The sequence below is a fragment of the Grampus griseus genome, assembly GCF_964374135.1.
Source record: "Grampus griseus genome assembly, chromosome: 13".
In the NCBI taxonomy this organism is placed as follows: Eukaryota; Metazoa; Chordata; class Mammalia; order Artiodactyla; family Delphinidae; genus Grampus; species Grampus griseus.
In genome coordinates, this window is record NC_139007.1 from 40,122,796 (window position 1) to 40,144,229 (window position 21,434).

Sequence of the window (21,434 nt, forward strand, 5' to 3'; positions counted from 1 at the left end):
CCTTCATTTTTCATCTGGAGAAATATGACAACGAGGCCGGCTCCCTGGTATTAATTCAAGCTTTGCAAAATCCAAACATGTAACACTTAGGAAATGCAAATCTTGTACTGTATTTACTATATACTAAAATCTTATAGTCAAAGCAGAAATGCTTACATGAATAACTGATTTGGACTAAACACTGTAAATTCATGAATTTGCTTTTGTTCCACCCTGATGTAAATACTAGCGGACCTTCAGTCAATTCTAACATAAGTTTGTTTATCTCTTCCTGGCTCACTTCATTTGAACTATGTCAAATAGTTACAAATATTTATATGATAACCTATTATAACTGTGTCAAATACAATCACTCTAAGAAAAGGGAGAATGGGAAAACTGCTTTTCTTTGACTTTAATCTCAAATCGTGATTTAGCACAACCTTTTGTGCTAAAAGGTTGACCTCTGAATCTCTTACATCCTCATATGTCTTTCATCCAAAAAGGAACAGTTTTTAAAATCATCTGAGAAGAGCATTATTAAATTTCTATCTTCAGATTCATTTATGAGCACTGCTCTGGTAGGAGTTAATTAAGAGATGTATGTCACAGATATTCACATCTGAGCTCATATATCTGCAGGTCAAAGGCGAGTTTGAAACAAAGGAAACTTACTCTACACTTCCAAGTGACTGGGCCTTCCCTAAAATCTAGGAGCAAAGTGCGGCATATTGGGACCAATGAGGGCCAAGGGTCATTTCCAGGACTTGCAAGATCTTTCCTGGCAACCTGAATATATTGACAGAGAAACTGTTGGGACCCCATATTTTTTCAGTAAGCCTCCATTTGGTGGGCACATTTTAATTAAGTAGACTGTTTAAATTAAACCTGCATGCTATAAAAATGATCCCAACTCTAACAGATTTGCAGGTCTGGTATTAGTAAATTTGTAGGCTTTTCTTCCCATTTACTAATCGGGAGGCAAAAATATGTCCTTACGTTTGTCAAAGGCTATTGAAGCAGACGGAGGAGGGGCCCTGCATGGGCTTTGGGATCTGGCAGTCAGAGATATGGATTCCTACTTCACCATTTGAATAATCTGAATAAGGTATTTAACCTCTCAGAGTTTCCTTACCTGTATAATTGGGAAAATTACACTTCCTTATAGGACTGTTTGGAGAATTAGGAATAATCTATGCACAGTACTGGGCACATAGTAAGCTCTCAATGAATAGCAGCTCTTGATTTCGTATGTTTGTTTTTTGTATTTTGTTTGTGTTGTTTTTGTGGTGCTCCTGGCACCTAGGGGGAGGGCCAGGGATGCTGCTAAACATCCTACAATGCACAGAATGGCCCTCCCTCCCCCAACAAAGAATTATCCAGCCCCAAATGGAAATAATGCTGAGGTTAAAAAACCCTGGCCCACACAATAAACATAATAATTCTAGAGGCAGGGAAACCATAGCAACAGTCAGAATATTCATCACAAATTTCAAACTCTCCATGAAGGGAATGAAGGACAGTCTTAGAAAAAATATCATAAAATAAGTACAAATAACAATTGAACAGGCTGCCTAGTAGGTGGGTGTGGGTGGGTGTGTTTGGGATTTATTTTGAGTTTGTCTTTATTTTTTTCTTAACAGTACTTCCATTCTTGCTCAGATATATATAGTGTGATGAAGTCAATGTTCTGCACCACCAATCCAGAATCAATGGTAACCTGTCCTGTACAAAGGGGGCTTTCAGTAATGCCATTAATCTTCAATCCCATGAGTTAAAAATCTTGGTATGAGTGTGAATACATCTAAAACCTAGTCACACTAGATACTTAGGATTAGTATACTTCATACCTTGGTATATAAGAAGGGTTAAAAATTTTAATGTATAAAAAGATCTGTGTTTACTTTAGTGTATAAAATTTTTATTAAAAAATGAAAGACAATCAGTGATATAATCCAAACAGGACTGAAGTTAACTTTGTTTTGGAGGCTACACCATGCAAACTAACAGTAAAAACCACTTTTGAGTTTGATAAACTTTTTGTACTTTTGAAATACCTAGGGACATTGAAAGCAACTAAACTGTTATTTCAAATCAAAGTTATTCAAGCTGGTCCTCTCACTTCAATGACTTTTATTAGTGTACTATAAGTTTTAATATAAAAAAACCTCATTTATATTTTAAAAAATCATCACTACTAATTCAGAAAGTCTTATTCCCTTTTGAACCCAAGTTAGTAAGATGATATAACTCTATTGTATTTTGGTTTCTCACCTGAGGAATGGTATTTTCAAACCACTGCAAAAAGCAAAAAGCCAACCCAGGGCATGTCTAGGGTGGAAGGAGGTAAAACGATGGGGAGAAGGAATCGAGGTCTAGTAGTAATCAGTATTTTATGCTCTCCCAAAATTCCTTAAATGAACAGTGTATGTATTCCTGCTCTCTTGGGATATAAAAAATACCAGAAGATGTACTTAATTTATAATAAGATAATAATTTGATTTATTTTTATACTATTTAATTAATTTATTTGAAATAGGATTTTTGAAAATCATTTGTAGGGGGAAATGTCTAATCCTCTAAATAGAAATGATAGAGATTGTTTGAACTACTGAGAACATGCATTATCTGCTTAATTAAAAAATATATACAAAAAGGGATTGGTATTACCAAAACACACTGTACCTGTCCCGGGAAAGAGAGAGACTCTGGCCCTCAGGCCACAGGCTTACAATGAATGCCAACTGGCAGCAAGGAAAAACTTAATCTTGGAGATAATTAAAAAAAAAAAAGATTTGACACCATAGGCAAGTCAGAGGTTGAGAAATCAGGTTTGAAGACACCCAAGTTCTGCTTTGTGTTTAGTTTCATAGGAACAGAGGGGATTTAAGGCTGAGCATGAAAAGAATCCTGAGTTGAATAACTTGATACTCTAGTCTTTTAAACTCAGTTACAGAATTTGGTGTGTCTGAGTTCCCAGAAACCAGAATCAGTCGTTCTTATAAAGTCACAGCATGGCCTCAACAAAAACTGAGGAAGAATAATTGAAATCTACAAGGCTGTAAAGAATGTTATTGACACAGTGGACAAGAAAATCCTAGGAAAAGGTGAGTTAACATCAGATGAAAGGCCCTATTTTAAACAGCAGGCTACACACTTAAGGAGCTCATCAACCCAGTAAAAACAGAAATGTGAAATAATTTCTTTTTCATGGTGGTAAATTCATGGATTACAGATACATAATTAATTTTAGGGAAAACTGAGATAAGTGTGGGATTATCTTCCAAGCTGAAATGAAAGAGGACAAGCATCCCCACTCTGTCAGAGGCAGACAGGCAAAGAGCCTGGGTTTGGGCAGATGGAGATTGACTACTGTGGCACTCCTGTGTCCATCCCCTCAGCAAGTGTTAACTGTTCCCCTACCATGTGCGAGATGCCAGGCTACGTGTACTACAAAGGCAATAACACAATCCCTGCCTCAAGCAGGTCACAGGCCAGTGGGAGACTGGACAAGTAAACCAGAATAACTAGAACCATGGACATGATCCATGCTGCAAATATTTCCTTGAGTTGTTGATGAGCTCCTGCATCCTATTTCCATCTTGTGTTCACCCAACTCAGAGTATAACAGCTACTCGCATTGAAAATATCTTTCTTCAGGAATAGCTGAGGTTTAGATAAATCTTTGTAACTGTGAAAAAGCCTGAAATCCTGTAGTTCTAACTCTTTGAGGAGGCTGTACCAGAACCGCACAACACTGCTGTCACTGCCACTGACCTCAAACCCGGGCCAGTGGAGATGGATCTCAAAGATGAGCTGTCCAATTTGTTCAAGGACATCTTCCAGAATAAGATTTTCCAAAACTTTCCATTCTGCGCTTTCCAGATCTGCTTTGAGAACATCAATCTGTAACAAAATGATGAAATGAGATTAGCAGAGTCAATAAACATTGTTAAAAATACCACTGATATCAGAAGCATCACTGTGTAGCTACCTTCCAAGAAAGCAGAATTTTTCAAATTTTAGAGTTAGAAGTCTTTTTCAAATGGTCACTTATGACATGAATTCCTAACCTCACACCACACCAAATGTTAATATACAAATAATGAAATACCAGTCAGAAATCATGATGGACCTTCTTACTCTCTGCCCAGTGGGAATGGATGTCCAAGAAGGAGATGCTGGAGCATGTATATCACAAAGCACCATGTCCACAGCCTCTCCCCAGCAACCTATATGCTGCTCAGAGGAACCCAGCCATGTCCTGGCAGAATGGTAGCCTGCAGGGAGGGACTGACAAAGGGCCACTGCCTACAGGAACCATCTCAAAAAACCTTACCCCCCCACCAACTTCATCAGGATTGGAAGCCAGGGAAAGAGTTCTCAGGTATCTGAATTCTGGACTTGAAAAAGAAAATTATTAACATTATTCCATGATTGCTTTAAAAAGTATATACCAGTACAGTGTTCTAAAAAAATTTCTAATAAAACCATTCTCTGTTCATTTAATGAATACACGTTCACATTCCAGGTGAAATGGAACATAGGAAGAAGAGTAGGATGGGAGAGATTTTGCAATTAATCAAGCTACGAGAAGCAGCTCCTTTCTGCTGACTTTGCACAAAATCCGTTAGAATAGCAGAATACCAAATACTTCCAGAAAGCAATGAAAGCTAATTACTTTGCTCCTGGCACTATGCTAAGTGCTTCACCTCGCAATATTCATTTACTCCTCTCAACAATTCTACAGCGGTGTATCCCTATTTAAAGCTGAGAAAACCAGACTCAGAGATTAATCCATCCTCAGTCACATAGCTTGAGAGACAGTGGTGAACTCTGAACTGAGTCTGTCTACATGGCCCATGTTCTTAACCACGACATGATGTTGAATTCCCATAAACCACAAGAGGAAAAATGGTAACTCAGAGTTCCTAAAAGGCTTTGGTTTGGAAAATAAGGTGCTATTGGAGCGGGAGTAAGGGTCAGTGAGTACAAGTATTGTTATCAGCATCGCCATTTTACACTGGAAAGCAGAGCACCTTCCAGCTTAAAGAATCACTTTCCACATACATTATCTCAGCAAAACAGCCCTATCGGTACGCAAGGATTTGGTAAAAATGACTTTTCTGCTGCCAAGAAATGGAGGGAGAAGTTAAAGGGGATAATTTGACCACACAGAGGAAGGCTGGCACATTCAGACACAAACGGGAATAATCAACATGCAGGGAATCACTGCAATAGAGCAAAGCCTATAGTTCCAAGAGGTGACAGCAAAACCCTAAACAGCTCTTCAGGAAGCTGCTAACTGAAGTCACCAAAATCCTACCCATGAAAGTGAAGTATCTTTGACTTTTCAGAAGGATGAATAAGAACCAAGGCCAATCCTGCCCCAGCCTCTCCTTTCTCTCAGTGCATGTCTATTTGACAAGCTTCTCATTTGCAGCTGAGATGTGAGGCTCTCAGTGAATGGTAAAATTCCTTGTGTCATTTCAGAGTTGACTGGAGGAGATGCATAGAATTCAGATATAATTGATCCAAGAAAATGGCCTTTGCCCGGCATACTGAGACCCTGCAGGAGAGACTTTCACTCACTTGCCTTGGATAGTACCTCCTGGTCCACCAGAGAAAGAGTGATAGTAACAACCCCAAGAATATCAGGAGGCCTTAGAAAAGGCTAGATATCCATAAACCAGATTTTTTGTTGTTGTTGTTGTTCAATGCTTCCAAAATCAAAGGGAAAAGTTTAAAGAAACAAAAGCAACTTTCTTTTCTAAAAGGAAGCGAGCAAAGGCAGGTTTCATGTGAACATATACAAGGCTGAAATAATTCTTGTGAACTGGACACAATAGAGTTAATTCACTCTTTTCTTATCTCTGCTGCCCTGGAGCATCCTTGGCTTTGTTTAATCTTCAAAGTTTTAAGCAGAATATTCCTGAATTAGGGTAATTAGGCTGCCAAAAGAAATACTAAATCAAAACTTCACAGAATTTTTTAACTTATACAGAAAATATTCAAAATCAACATTTGTTGTGTCAGTTCACATAGTCAAGAATATCTTAGGTTTCTTACAGGTTTATTTTTTACTATGGCTTTCTGTGAGTTTGGATATACTGAATGTGATCAATAAATCAAAGTATTAGAGGGGCAGAGTAAACTTAATCAGCCTAAAATTGGCCTAAAAATTATATTGGTGAAGTGTACAAGAATATACTTAACATATTTTTTCAATCATATTTTTAAAACAAGCCATCAATCAGAAGTTATGAGCAACTGGACTAGAGCCCGCAAGCCACAACTACTGAGCCCGCATGCCACAACTAATGAAGCCCACGCGCCTACAGCCCGTGCTCCCCAACAAGAGAAGCCAGCCCAGTGAAAAGCCCACGCACTGCAACAAAGAATGGCCCCCGCTCGCCGCAACTGGAGAAAGCCCGCGCACAGCAACGAAGACCCAACACAGCCAAAAATAAATAAATAAATTTATATAAAAGAAGCTATGCGCAACTGGAAAAAAACAAATTATTAGGCTAATTCATAGCAAATACATGCTTTCTTTAGAAATGCAATTTTCATTTACAAAATGCTATTCCAACTAAAGAGCAAAAAGTATTTCAAACATGACCACACTCCCCCACCCCCTTTTGAATCCAGTGACTGAAAATTCTCCACTTCAATCAGAATTATAAAGGTTGATCTAAATCATGCAGCCCAGGGGTAGTACAGCACTGAGGAAGACATAGCTCTTTCCTATCTTCCAGCCTTAGCGCACAGACAGCCAAATGCGGTGAATAAAACACGGTTTTCTCTTCCAGTGTGCTTTTTCTATTTCTTGCATTTCAGAATGTTCTATTACCACAGCTATTTTGCAAGTGTAATTTCTATTATTACTGCGTAATGCACCCAATATTATTGTTATTATAAGGTGCTAAACATCTCTGAATAAGGTATGCCACTCTTAAGATTCTAATATCAGCGTTCAACAATTATGGCACTAAAAATCATGCAAATTACTATATCGGAATAATCAAGTGTCAATCCTAATACAGTTAGGTTAAATCAGGTTTCTTGAGAAAAACAACTACATGTTAGCTCTCTGTAAACTCTGGAATAACTGAGGACATATTCTCAAAGGAAGTAGATGAAGCAACCTATTTGGTATAAAATCAGAGGCATTAAAGTAGTCCTCCCATCAAAGTTATCTCCTTTTCCTTGTGCCTGAAATATATAATAAATCACCTTTTATAGAACTTTTTGAGGAAATGAGAATTTTAATTTTAACTGGATTAAGATGTGAGGCCACCTGGCAGCTTCCTCTTCATGGGCACAGTTTATTCTGTGTTCATCCACCCAGAAATGCAGAGATGAGAGGAAAGGAGGGTAAGGTGCACTGGCATGGGTATTAGTTTGCTAGGACTGCTGTAACAAAGTACCACAGATTGTGTGGCTTCAGAAACAGAAATGTGTTGTCTCATTTCTGGAGGCTAGATGTCCAAAATCAAGGTGTCCAACACTGTTGGTTCCTCTGAGAGCTATGAAGGATACTCTGTTTCATGCCTCTCTCCTAGCTCCTAGTGGTCTGCTGGCAATCTTTAGCATTCCTTGGTTTCTTCATCTCTCTGATCTATGTCTTCATCTTTATACAATGTTATTCCTGTGTATGTGTCCAAATTTCCCCTCTTTATAAGGACACCAATCATATTGGATTAGGGACCCACCCCCATCATTATGACCTCATTTAAACTAATTACGTCTGGCTTGACTCTGACTCTATTTCCAGTTATGATCACATTCTGAGGAACCAGGGGTTGTGACTTCAACATACGTTTTTTGGGAGGACACAACAGTGTTTGAAGTAACTACTGCTATAGAGCTTTGGCAAGTATGTGTCAGGAGCCAGTTTTCTGGGGCCAGTGCCCAGGGAAAGTGTCCTGTACCAGAGATCCAAGGGCAAGCAACTACCTGAGGGAATTATGGATGTTGTCCTGATGGTCCCCTACATCAGCCAACACTGACAGCTCCAATCTTGCTAAATGTCAAACCCAAGGCAGATCAACAAGCCTCCAAAGCCAATTAAAACCATCATCATGAAACCCCTTTGCTTCATTCCCTGGGTCTTTCTTGGCCACACAACCAGGCCCAGCAGGTGTGGCTCCTGTTTGGCACCCTCCTGTTCCCTAGCCCATCCCTCTCCCTCCTCTGGAACTCCTTCAGGCAGTCAGTGTCCTCATGCCTACAGCTCCCCACCTGAGCCTTTTCCCCTTTGAGGGGGTTCTCCAGCAGGATAGGAAGATTTTGTTACATGCCTGCTAACTTTCAAGAGGGCAAAAGTGGAAGCTGCAACACCAGCATCATTTCTGCTGCATTCTATTGGCCAAAGCAAACCACGAGGCTAGCCCAGATTCAAGGGGAGATGAAATAGATGCCACTCTTGAGGGGAGGAGTGGCATACACAGAAACGAGGAGATAGTCATTGTTCACAGCCATGTCTGCAGATAATTGACCCCAATGATTGAAAACAATATTATTTTATATACAAATCCATGAATGAACTACAGTATTACCATAGACATGAGCCTTAAATGAACACAAGCAACACTCCAGGAAAAATGAATAATAAAGCCTTTATTCATCAGAATATTATTAAAGAAGCGACATTAGGGTATTCCCTGGCAGTCCAGTGGTTAGGACTCCGTGCTTTCACTGCCGAGGGCCCAGGTTCAATCCCTGGTTGGGGAACTAAGATCTCACAAGCCTCGTGGTGCAGCCAAAAAAAAAAGAAGGGACATTAATTAAAACATGGTATTTTCTGTTACATCTGGCTTTCCTTGGAAATTGACAGAGAACATGGGATATCCAATGGATTAAAGATGACTAATAAAGAAAATTCTGAAAAGAACAAGTAAACATGTATAAGTCCTAGATATATTAGTCTACTAGGGCTCCTATAACAAAATACCACAGACTGAGTGACTTAACAACAGAAATTTGTTTTCTCACAGTTCTGGAGGCTGGAAGTCCTAGATCAAAGTGTCACTAGGCTTGGTTTCTCCTAAGGTCCCTCTTCGTGGCTTGCTGAAGGCTGCTTCCTCACTGTGCTCACATGGCCTTTCCGCTGTATGAGCACTCCTGGTATCCCTTCCTCTTCTTATAAGGACACCAGTCCTATTGGATCAGGCACCACTCTTACAACTTCATTTTAACCTTAATTACCTCCTTAAAGGCTCTATGACCAAACACAATCATATTGAGGATAAGTGCTTCAATTTGTGAATTTGGGGTGGACACAATTCAGTCCATAACAGATATAAAACAGGTATTTTTGCTGTACTTTATTTAGAGGCAACCAGTATCTCTGCACGAAGAGTTTTAAAATACATCCCTGTTACTGCTATGGCAGCCCGGTTGCTGGAGAGGTCCAGCAGTTCTTCCTGCATAGCTAATGGCTACTCCAGTTCTGGGTAGTAAAAATGTGAGCCATCTAATTAATTGAAGGTAAGTCATAGACACTGTGGCAGATTTTATTTTCCAAAGGTGGTCTCACCATTAATGCCCATTTCACATGCTTTTCTACAATATGGCCTTGATCTTCCTCCCATCAAGAGATGAAGTTGATGTCCCCTCCCCAGGGATAGCTTCTTGGGATGCAACCTACACAGTCACACCAGGCCCTGCACTTAAAAGGGCTCAACACTTGGTTTAATGCTCTGTTGTCACTGACTTGAATTTCTTAATACGTTTTGAACAAAAGACCCTACACTTTCACTTTGTACTCAGCCCCACAAATTCTGTATCCTGTTCTGTTATCCTCCCCCTGAATCTTGATGGGCTTGTGACTAGGGACTACTAAAGTCTGGTAGAAGTGACTCTAGGTGACATTCAAGCACAGGCCATAAAGGTGATGCAGCTTCTCCTTTGTTCACTGGTACTCTTTCTCTTGAAAACTTTAGCCAACATGCAAGGTGCCCAAGTGCCCTGAGGCCACCATGCTATGAGTCCAAACTAGCCCTTGCAGAGAGACCATACGAAGAGACTCAATCAATATGAAGAGAGTGATGCCTGACTGACCCCAGTTGCTCCAGCCAGCATCTGACTGCAACCCGATAAGAGATCCTGAGCCAGAACTGCCCAGAAAAGCCCTTCCCAAACACTGACCCCCAGAAACTGGGAGAGATAATAAAATGATCAATTGCTGGTGTTTTAAGAAACTTTAAGTTTTGAGGGTGACTCATTATGTGACAGGAAATAACTACAACAGAGACCAAGTGCTGTTATGCAAGTCTTCTTTTGAAACATTACAAGTTACTTGTATAGTGTCAAATACTATATTTTCCAAAGCTATGACTTCTAGAAATTAATGTATATTTAACCAAAGATATTTTCTTATTAAAAAACCAATACATAGTCATTATTTAAAAATTAAGGCTACAGATAAGCAAAAAGAAAAAGAATTAAAATACACATCATCTAGAGTTTAAAAACAATTCATTTGGGGCTTCCCTGGTGGCGCAGTGGTTGAGAGTCCGCCTGCCGATGCAGGGGACATGGGTTCGTGCCCCGGTCCGGGAAGATCCCACATGCCGCGGAGCGGCTGGGCCCATGATCCATGGCCGCTGAGCCTGCGTGTCCGGAGCCTGTGCTCCGCAACGGGAGAGGCCACAACAGTGAGAGGCCCACGTACCACCAAAAAAAAAAAAAAAAAAAAAAAAAACAATTCATTTGAACACCTGGTATATTTCTTGTTAAACATTTTTCTTTGTCTTAAACACACACACATACACACCCCACAGATTACAGCCTACATGGGCATAATTCAAATACACATGTTGTTTATAAAATTAGAATTATACTGTTTTAAAATCTGCTTTTTAATGTAACAGGCCATGAATATTTTTCCAGGCCAATAAATTTTCATCTAAAACGTTCTCTCAAATAGCATCCTTGAGAGCTTTCATAAGAATGTGATGGAGGTGAGTAAGGCCCCTGCAGGAGTGAGGGAGATGTGGAGGAGGCCCCAGACCTTCTGCCTCGATTCAACAGGAGCAGCTCCCCTTTTCCCTCTTTTATATGCTTGGAATTCCTTGTAAATTTTTGCTTAAGAAAGAGCTTTCCTGCCTAAGAAAAAAAGAATTTGGAAGCCTCCAGCTATAATTGTTTTTTTAACAATTTTTATATTGGTTTAATTTACTTAACCAAATTCCCCTTCTGATGGTCATTTAGGTTCTTTCCAACTGGATGATGTTACAAACTGACATGTTCAACCAACTTGCAGCTAAATATTTAAGTGTGTTTGATTCCTTCCTTAGAAGAAGAACACTCCCAGAAGCAGAGTAGCAGGTTCAAAGCATAGGCACAGTTTACACCTTTAATAATTTTACTAACCAGCAACCCCTTCCTGTCCCTGCTCTTGAGAAACTGAGGACAAACCAGGTTGCCCTAAGGTGGGAAGCATGGGCAGGCAGACCACAAAAGGCTCCTCCACTGTTATCAGCCCAGTCTACACTCGCTTGTTTTCTTACCCTGAAGCCACATGACACTCTGGAGCATTCCTAAACAGACCTATACTTTTATGTCCCAGTGATTCTCTAGATAAGACAAAAACCATTTAAAGAAAGAGAAAACAAGACAAATCAATTTTAACTAAGTACATGTTAAACTGTTTTTATATAACTTTTTATTTTAAACATTTTAATTAAAAAATGCTTTATCTATTGTTCTATATTAAATCTTTAAAAGAAGATAGATTCTTTTTCCACCCAGAAAATGTGTATTAAAGCTTCAAACTGGCATTACCATCCCTCATAAAGCTAATTAATCATTATATTAGGCAAAATCCCTGGCTAAGAGCCAAAACTACATAACACCAATAAAATGTCAATATTAACCATACAGCTTATCAATCGACTAACACAGAACAAGGGATTTCCCATTCATACCAGAATTGACCTGCAAACACAGCTGCTTGCCTCACTATGGGCAGTCTGGTTCTGAGGCAAAAATCAGACACTACGTATATGGCATTTACAGATATATCTCACATTTTGTAAAAGATAGATTCCTGAAAAAGTGTGGAAATTGATTTTTGTAATTAGGCTCTATTTTTAAAATTATTATTTATTTCACCACTCATTGAGTTATTTATAAATATTTTTAAATTAATTTCTCAGCAATTACTTAGCACCCCAACAATACATGCTGCATTCATTCTCCATATTCACCGTGGTTTAGGTCAATATTCAATCATAATTTTAAAATTATTTTATCAATACAACTTCTTCCTGGCTTTTAGTTTAATTATGAAAAGTTGTTATTTAATGATTGAAGCAAGGTAAATCCAGGCTTTTATATACTGTCTGCTTAAAGCAAGATATATCTGCACCTACAAAATTAAAAGCTGAACGCATTAGAAAGAGGATCTTGTTTTTGTAGAAAAATACAAGAAATTCATCTTAAGTGAAGAAGAGGATTAAAAGTCTCCTTAAAAGCCTTAAACTTCAAACACACTAAATCAGGCCCAATTATCATTGTTGGCTGGCAGAAATGTAACATTACAGGATTTTTGCTACCACTACAGAAAGGGGGAGATAAGACTTGCCCTGCATAGTATGGGAAATATGAAGGGTCACTCTAAGCTAATGTAGGAGCAATTCTGAACTAATAATAAAAGAAAATGATTTGTATGTAGTAATCGGCTCACAGAAGTGACCTCTGCAAGGAGCAACACTCTGTAAATGAATTTTAAAGGAATTAAGGGAAACATTTACAAACACTTTTTTCTTCTGCCAAATCTCTAGCCTATTCCAAAGGAGTTAACCTGAAGCTGCCGGGCAAGAACATTCTGGGCTGGGTGAGGTCATATAACATGTAACCCCAGAAACCTAGGTCAGAGACAGGAAATGGGTGAGCTGGTGACAAGTCAAGAAGTCAGCAGGGCTACAGGTGACATGCAACAGCAAGGAACCAAGCAGTGCAAATTTAGGCAGGATTGAGGTGGCAGCAAGGGACCTGGCCCAGGGCAGAGTCAGGCAGCACCAAGGACAGCACCAGGCAACTGCTTTAATTTCCATCAGCACAAAAAGTTCTATTGGACAGTGCTGCTCAGAGTATCACATGCATCAGAATCAGCTGGAGAGCTTGTGAACACACAGGTTCTGATTCAGTGGATCTGGAGTGGGGCCTGAGTATTTACATTTTTACCAAGAGCCCAGCTGATGGTGATGTTACTGGTCCAAGGATGACACTTTGAGAACCACTGGGCCACACATCGGACTTGGCCGATGACACTGGGTGAGCTTTTCATGGTGTGTTTGCAAAGAACTCAGCCTCAGCACAGGCTGGGTTCTCCCCCTTCTCATAAGCAGATGCAGAAAGTATCTACGCACTGGTAGGGACTTCCCTGGTGGTCCAGTGGTAAAGAATCCATCTTCCAATGCAGGGGACATGGGTTCAACCCCTGGTTGGGGAACTAAGATCCCACATGCCGTGGGGCAACTAAGCCCACATGCCACAACTACTGAGCTTGTGCACCTCAACAAGAGAGTCCACGTGCCACAAACTACAGAGCCCATGCACTCTGGACCCTGCACACCACAACTACAGAGCACACACGCCCTGGAGCCCGCATGCCACAACTAGAGAGAAGCCAGCACGCCACAACAAAGAGCCTGTGCCACAACGAAAGATCCCACACGCCTCAAGGAAGACCCCGAGTGCTGCAACTAAGACCCAATGCAGCCAAAAAAGAAAAAAAAAACGGGAGAGAGAAAGAAAGTATCTACACACTGGTCATCTTTGGCTTGGAAGGTATATGGTGGGCTTCCAACACCAGATGTTTTCTTTACTAGGATACAGTTAGGTCAGGGTTTCCTAAACATATCACCAAGGTGTTGATAAGGCTTGTACTCCTTGACTGTGTACAGAAAAATGTGTGTTTATTTCCATGAGCACTTTTCTAAGAAAATTCTAGTCCCTGGGACCTTGGCTCTGGGGCCAATTGCCTTATCACATGGGTCTAGGGCAGGTTGTTTAGCCTCTCCCACCACAGGGCTCTCTTGAGGTTAAAGGAGAAATGCACATAACTCACAGAAATGCACGGCACCTAACAGAGAGTATGTGCTCTGTTTGTGGCAGCTGTTATTATTTTCACAAATTCTCAGCGTGGTCCATAACCCCTTCATTAGCCCTGCCTCAGTTAAGATTATCTTGTTTAAGCTAATATTAAAACGTGCCTGGGCTTCCATGGTGGCGCAGTGGTTGAGAGTCCGCCTGCCGATGCAGGGAACACGGGTTCATGCCCCAGTCTGGGAAGATCCCACATGCTGCGGAACGGCTAGGCCCGTGAGCCATGGCCGCTGAGCCTGCGTGTCCGGAGCCTGTGCTCCGCAACGGGAGAGGCCACAACAGCAAGAGGCCCACGTACCTCAAAAAAAAAAAAAAAAAAAAAAAAGTAAAAATAATTGATAGGTAGATAGATGGATGAATGGACAAGTGAATAGATGGACAGGTGGATGGATAAGAGAATGGAGAGATGGTTAAATGGACCTTCCAGGATCCAGGTTCTGGAAGATTAGAGCCAGTAATGATACGTGAATATCTGGGCCTCATTTTCTAGACAAGGAAAACTGAGGCCTAAGAGGCTAAATGATTTGTCCAAGATCACAAATTAATTAATCAGTGGCAGATATTCTACATCTCAAACATCACTCTCTGCTCTGAGTCTTAGATACACATACACATACATACACATACATCCATTAACATTTATCACGCATTAATACAGCTTTGAGACGAGTCTACAACTCTAAGCTTTATTTTCCTTGAGACTTAAGGACTAGCGAAGTGTTTTATTTCATGACTGCTACAATATTTGAGAAAGAAGCATGATTCCTTTCTTCTCTCAATATTCCTCTCTGCCAAGAATCACTTTGCACCAGAAGTGCCCAGAAAAGCACAATCTGGCATTTTCTAAATTTACTTCTGATCAATACCAGCTCACCACTAAGAACATTAATACAAATTCAGATCCTATAAAATGCTTTTCTCTTAGTAGAGAAAAATAGCAACATATACTATTGTTTAGTTTAAAGGGAAATGTAGCATGGCAGAGGTATCACTTGCACACATATCCATTCCTTCTTCTTTCTCAATAACAAAATCCTGATTTCTAGCTGATCACATTGCTGCCCAGATAAAAGACTATATCTCCTAGTCTCTCTTATGGCTATGTGGCCACGTGGCTAAAACCTGACCAATGATATAAAAGTAAAATTGTCATGTGGGATTTCCAGTAAGTTCCCTTAAAGGAAAAGGCTGTACTTAGTGCTTCCTCCATCCCTTTGCCTGGAGTGAGAATGTGATGGCTGGAGCTGCAGCAGCAATACTGCACCATGAGGAGAAAGATTACACCCTAAGAAGAAAGACGAGCTGGTTGAAGCTCAGATCCCTGGTGACTATGGAGTCCCTATACAAGACTTGTACTACATACCTCTAGACTTCTCTTATATGAGAGGAAGAAAATTTTCCTACTGTTTAAGCCACTATAATTTTTTTTCACATGTAAGTCAACCTAATTTTATTTTATTTATTTATTTATTTTTTGCAGTACGCGGGCCTCTCACTGCTGTGGTCTCTCCCGTTGCGGAGCACAGGCTCTGGACGTGCAGGCTCAGCAGCCATGGCTCATGGGCCCAGCCACTCTGCGGCATGTGGGATCTTCCCAGACCGGGGCACGAACCCGTGTCCCCTGCATCAGCAGGTGGACTCTCAACCACTGCGTCACCAGGGAAGCCCCCAGTCAACCTAATTTTAAATACATTCAACATATTCTAGTATTCTTAGCTGCTAATAAAGAGTGGTGTCCCTGTTGAAAAATTTATTTAGAATTGAAATCTTCTGTGAAGAAGTAGTTAGTGGCAGTGAAACAGACCAGGAATCCATGCCTGCTGGAAATTAACTTATTCAGCACTTCCTGAATTGGTAAGCAACTTTCTAATTCTGGAATTACTACTCTTCCTCTAGATTCCCTACATATTTCTTTCTGGCCTCCTCCTCCTTTGCTCCAAAACCATAGCATTTCCTCTCCTTCCAGAATTCTTATGACCACCACATTGCACTCTCCCTTCCTCTCTTAACGCATAAATTTACAATGCATTAACAAAATGGATCTGCAAAATACACCTGGTCAGTTCTTTTAGCCTGAAAAATCTAGGTTTGAGTCATCATGTTAATGAAGTTAGTACTATTCTTGATCTGTTCTATACATTTGAAATTCTAGTATATGCTTAAGAAGCCAGATACTGACTTATTATCTTGACCATTCAATGAAATCTACACATTTGTATATTTTTATTGAAAGCACAGATGCTTTCTCTTGAAGAATCAAAGCAAAACTCAGTCAGTCCTGAACTGGAGCAAGAAAATAAAGATATCTTTAGTCTTATAACGCTCTCATAATAACATTCACTTTAGGCAATTTTAAGTTGAATGTGTCAAGTCTTTCACCTGCAAAACAAATGTAACTTATAATTGGGGTATATCCAGGTTTTGTGAAGCTTGAAGCTTATTTAATTTGAGGACCCTTTTTAAGAAAAAGAATATAAAATTACAAATACAGAATTAGGTTAAATCACTTTTGCTTATAATCAAGACATATGTACAAGTCCCAACTCAAGAGAAAAGAGGATTAAATGATAGCAAACTATAAACAGATGTATGGCTAAAAGCCAGAAAATAAGGGAAAAAATAAAAAGAGTTTTTTAAAAACCTACAAGAAAAAAATTCAAGCAGTACCAGTTTTGAACCTCCTGTTAAATTTATGTAGCAATTTCAATGAGGGGAGAAAAACTTTATACACAGAAATATCAGTGCCGACTATCACATATGGAAATTATCAATAAAATACCCAAAGAAATCTGCTAGATATTCAGACACAGCTTGTATCTAAAGCCTCATCTTAGGGAAAATGTTAATACAATGATGGAGAAATAACCACTCATTGGTTCTCACTGGATATTACTTAAAAGTCCCTAACATTTGCTCTAGATGCGCCATCCCTCAGAACATACCTTTTTATCTTATACCTACTGGTAATAAAAAAAAAAAATTAATAGCCTACTTTAATCAAGCACTTGCTATATGCCCACTCAAGCAGCATGCTAAGCACTTTTCATTCAATGCCCCCAATTCATCTCCCAACAAACAAATGAGGTGTTTAATTATCCTCATGCTACAGATGGGCTAACTGAGGCCTAGGTAGGTCACACAACTTGCAAGAGGTGAAGTCAAAGCCAAACCCAAGCAGTTTCCATAGAAACCTGAGATTCAGAGAAGTTAATCAACCAACCCAGGTCACACAGCTATTAAGTGGTAGAATCAGGAATCTAACTGGGTCTGACATCAAAACAGACGTTCTTAACACCATATTTTTATATCCTCAGAATGTTAAGGAAACCAAGCACAAAATATGATATTGTGGAGGGTTTCTGGATTTACAGTTCCCTTTGCAAAAATGACAGACAGGTGGAAAGCAAATATGGAGTGTTTATTAACCTAATACATCTTTGTTGAGCTCCTAGCATGTGTATGGCCCCCTTGCTGCCATTCTTGGGGTTAAAAGGTAGCAATTAGGCCTGGCTTTAGACAAAACACCCACATTTTAGCAGTTGTATCAATAGCTTATTTTATCATTGGAACTAGTGCCCTCTCCCCTTTGTTCCACGTACTTTTTCTAGAATAATAACATTGTCACTATATTCATTTCATAACTTTTGTATGACCAAAAGGCATAACTTGGGGCTGAGACATTTTCTTTACCAAGTCATGTTTTATAAAGTTCCATACAAAGTAATATAAATACATAATAATAAGAAAACCACCATTTGCATCTGTGGAGGCTGGAACAACAGACACAAGACTTGTGTCCCTTAGCTAAAGAGGGGTTTCCTCCCGCTAATTCATCCCCTCCACACCAAAAATGGATTATGTATTCCCTTTAATTCCTAATTTCAGATTCAGGTCCAACCAGAAAGGGCCAGGTCTATAGCCAACACCATGTCATGTGTTAAATTGTCCAAAAAAAAAATTATTTGAACCCTAGCATACCAAGAAACAAATATATGACATTCCATCCACCTCAGGCCTCTCCATTCCCTAAAGGGCAATAGTTTGGGATGCTGTTTGTTTGTTTCTGTTTATAAAAATAAGACACGAATTTGTTAAAAATTGGGAAAGTACAAAAAGATATAGAGAAGAAGGAAAAAACTGTTTAAAATCCCAGTCCCAAGTGGAAATAACTATTAACATTTTGGTTATATTTCTTGTAGTATTTTATCTACCTTAGAAAATAATTGAGATCAAACAGTACATATAATTCTGAAATCTCTTTCTAATGGGGAGTTTTTGCTTTGCTTGTTTTTTCACTTTAAAAGGTCATCTGCTTAATACTCATGTACGGAGCCCTTTTTTACAGGCAAAGAGCATTTCAACAGCTTGACTGGAACATTCTAGAGACATCTGAAAACAGGCCAAGCTTTTCTTAGACATAATTCAGTAGGCTGTCCTGGGACTTTCTGCTCCATAGAAGTGAAGATGCGCCCTCACAATTTACCCTCCATAGAGTTACGTGACAAGATGGGAACCGACCTTCCTGAAAAATAAGAGTTGTCATTCTATTTTCATGCTAACATGAATTTAGTGAGAAATTTGTATTTTTTCATGTTTTACAACATCTACTGATTTACACCTGGCACTCTCTGAATTACACAAGCAGGAAAGATTGCAAATTCAGAAGAAAGGAAGCACATATGGAGAAGTGGAGGAGTCATTTAAACATTTATCAAGATAAAAGTGTGCAAGAGCCTCATTCGTTTGACAAGGAAGAGGTGAAAGAAGAGGGTGTGAAGGAGGAGGAGGGGGGAGAGGAGACTCAGCTTCATCCTCCAACTGCCCTGTGCCTTGTAGAGGACTTCTGGTTGAGATTTCTCCTTTCCAACAGCCCTAAAACCTTTCTTATTCCTCAGTCTCACAGCAAGTAGAATGGCTGCCCAACAGTTAAGGTGAAAAGATTCCTTTACTACTTTGTTTGCTATGAATTGACGTGTGGGACATTTGGCAGATGATCACCTGAAAATCACCCAAATCTATACACTTCTAACTGAATCAAAGAGATCAATACATATAATAGATTTTTTTTAAGCCTGTGTGTTGGCCCAGAACAGAGAGAGTGGAGGTAATCATGAAAGTTTTATGGGTTGTCAGCCAAGGACTTCATCATCTTGCTTGATTTCAGTGGTAGCTGTTTTTATAATTTTTAAATTGAGGTTCCCAGGATTCTCTATCCTCTTATTCATCTTCCTTTATTTTTTAAAAGAATTGCTGATGCCTGGGAGGTTTCAGCCATGAGGCAATGCAGTTTTATTGGAGCTAGAGGAGTTTTCCAAATGGCATCTTTTCAATAGAAACAAAAGGAAGAATGTCGTTTCCCTAACGTGCATACACCCACTTGTGGAGCTTGGCGGCCAGTCCGTTGTTAACCTGTCACCACGAACAACACCTTCCCTGTATTTCAGGGAGTGAGTGGTTTCAGGCAGACATATTTCAGGCACCAAGGTTAGCTCTGAATCATGTTAAGTAGAATGACAGCCTACTGGCTACTTCCCTGAATAATGTAGTAATAACACATAAACTTCTTGGAAAGCCAAAACTCTTACAAGACATTTTACTTAGCAAGTTTAAATTCTTTCAGTTACTAGTGACCTCATACCAGTGTTTTCCATAAATGTCTAAATGGAGATAAATGTGTTCTAATTGTCTTGTTTCTTATGAGAGGAGGAAAAGCAGTACCATCTTGGTTCTTCTGAAGTGAGTTGCCAAATTTAGTTGAGTTCCTTACTAACTGGATGTTTAACTAAAGAATTCATGCCAAAAACAGCTTCTTAATGTCTTTAGTTAAGAGCATACATCTTTAATTTGTTGTTTCAAAAAACTGAGCGTGGTGTACTGTATCAGATGCGAGCTTATTGATCTATGTGCTAGAAATTGTCAACCAGATACACATTTGAAATTGAAAAAAAAATTAACAGGGAAGGATTAAAAGGAGTCCATAGTTTATTGTAAAAAGTCTATATAGCCTATATATTTTTTGAAGTCAGTTCTCAGTTATCTATGGGGTAATTTCAAAACCCACATTCAAAAAGCAGTTAGACATGTACACTTCATAGCTAAATATCAAATATTTATTTTTAGTTATATACAATTTGGATTAACCAGATCCCTGGAGGAAAATAATAAATTGTTGACAGTGCACAACCAGCTTTCATTATTTGTGGGTAATGTGACTTATTTCTATTTTCTTCATAGACAAAACCCAGTTCAAATTTGTTTATAGCAAGCCCCAGAGCAACTTTAAATGTTTTAGTAATGAATATTTCTTTTAAAATGAATTCTTAAATAGTTTTAAAATGTTTCATGCTGTAAGTTTAATTTTTATTTTATTTATTTATTTATTTATTAACATCTTTATTGGAGTATAATTGCTTTACAATGGTGTGTTAGTTTCCGCTTTATAACAAAGTGAACCAGTTATACATATACATTATGTCCCCATATCTCTTCCCTCTTGCGTCTCCCTCCTTCCCACCCTCCCTATCCCACCCCTCTAGGTGGTCACAAAGCACCGAGCTGATCTCCCTGTGCTATGCGGCTGCTTCCCACTAGCTATCTACCTTACGTTTGGTAGTGTATATATGTCCATGCCTCTCTCTCACTTTGTCACAGCTTACCCTTCCTCCTCCCCATATCCTCAAGTCCATTCTCTAGTACGTCTGTGTCTTTATTCCCGTCTTACCCCTAGGTTCTTCATGACATTTTTTTTTCTTAGATTCCATATATATGTGTTAGCATACAGTATTTGTCTTTCTCTTTCTGACTTTGTAGCTTTAATTTTTTATTGCAGTAGGATTTGACTTTTTTTTCAAAAATAAATTTGTTTTATTAAAACGGTTGTAAAAATGCAACTGGGATAGAAATGTATAAAACAAAAAGTAAAAGTACCTTATTCCTGCCCACATTTTAAATTTTGGTAGAGACTGATAGATGTAATAGCTATTGCTAAAATGCCAAGGCTGACTGATAGCACCTTCACCAACACTGGCTCTTATCAATCTTTTTAGTACTTGCTTGCCCAATATTTCTAATGAACTATGCCTTCTCTCAAGAGTTCACAGCCTTGAATTGTCCACCTTCCACAATGTTTCCAGAATTATCTACCTAATTTTAAACCTAATTACAGTAAGTCCCCTACACATGAACGAGTTCCGTTCCAAGAGCATGTTCGTAAGTCCCATGTGTTTCTAAGTTCAACAACGTTAGCCTAGGTACCCAACTAACACAATCAGCTATACAATACTGTACTGTAATAGGTTTATAATACTTTTCACATAAATAATATGTAAAAAAAAAGA

General features: G+C 39.2%; 1 protein-coding gene across 1 annotated transcript in view; it reads right to left on the bottom strand.

Moving 5' to 3' along the window:
- Positions 1 to 1,932: 1,932 nt before the first annotated feature.
- METTL24 (methyltransferase like 24) overlaps positions 1,933 to 21,434 on the bottom strand; it is a gene marked incomplete at its 5' end in the record, with an annotated part of 111,162 nt that continues 91,660 nt past the window's right edge. The window contains one exon of the mRNA XM_082668892.1: positions 1,933 to 3,885. Within this exon, the coding sequence (XP_082525018.1) occupies positions 3,571 to 3,885 (315 nt within the window). The 3' untranslated portion in view covers positions 1,933 to 3,570. The remainder of the gene's footprint in view (positions 3,886 to 21,434) is intronic.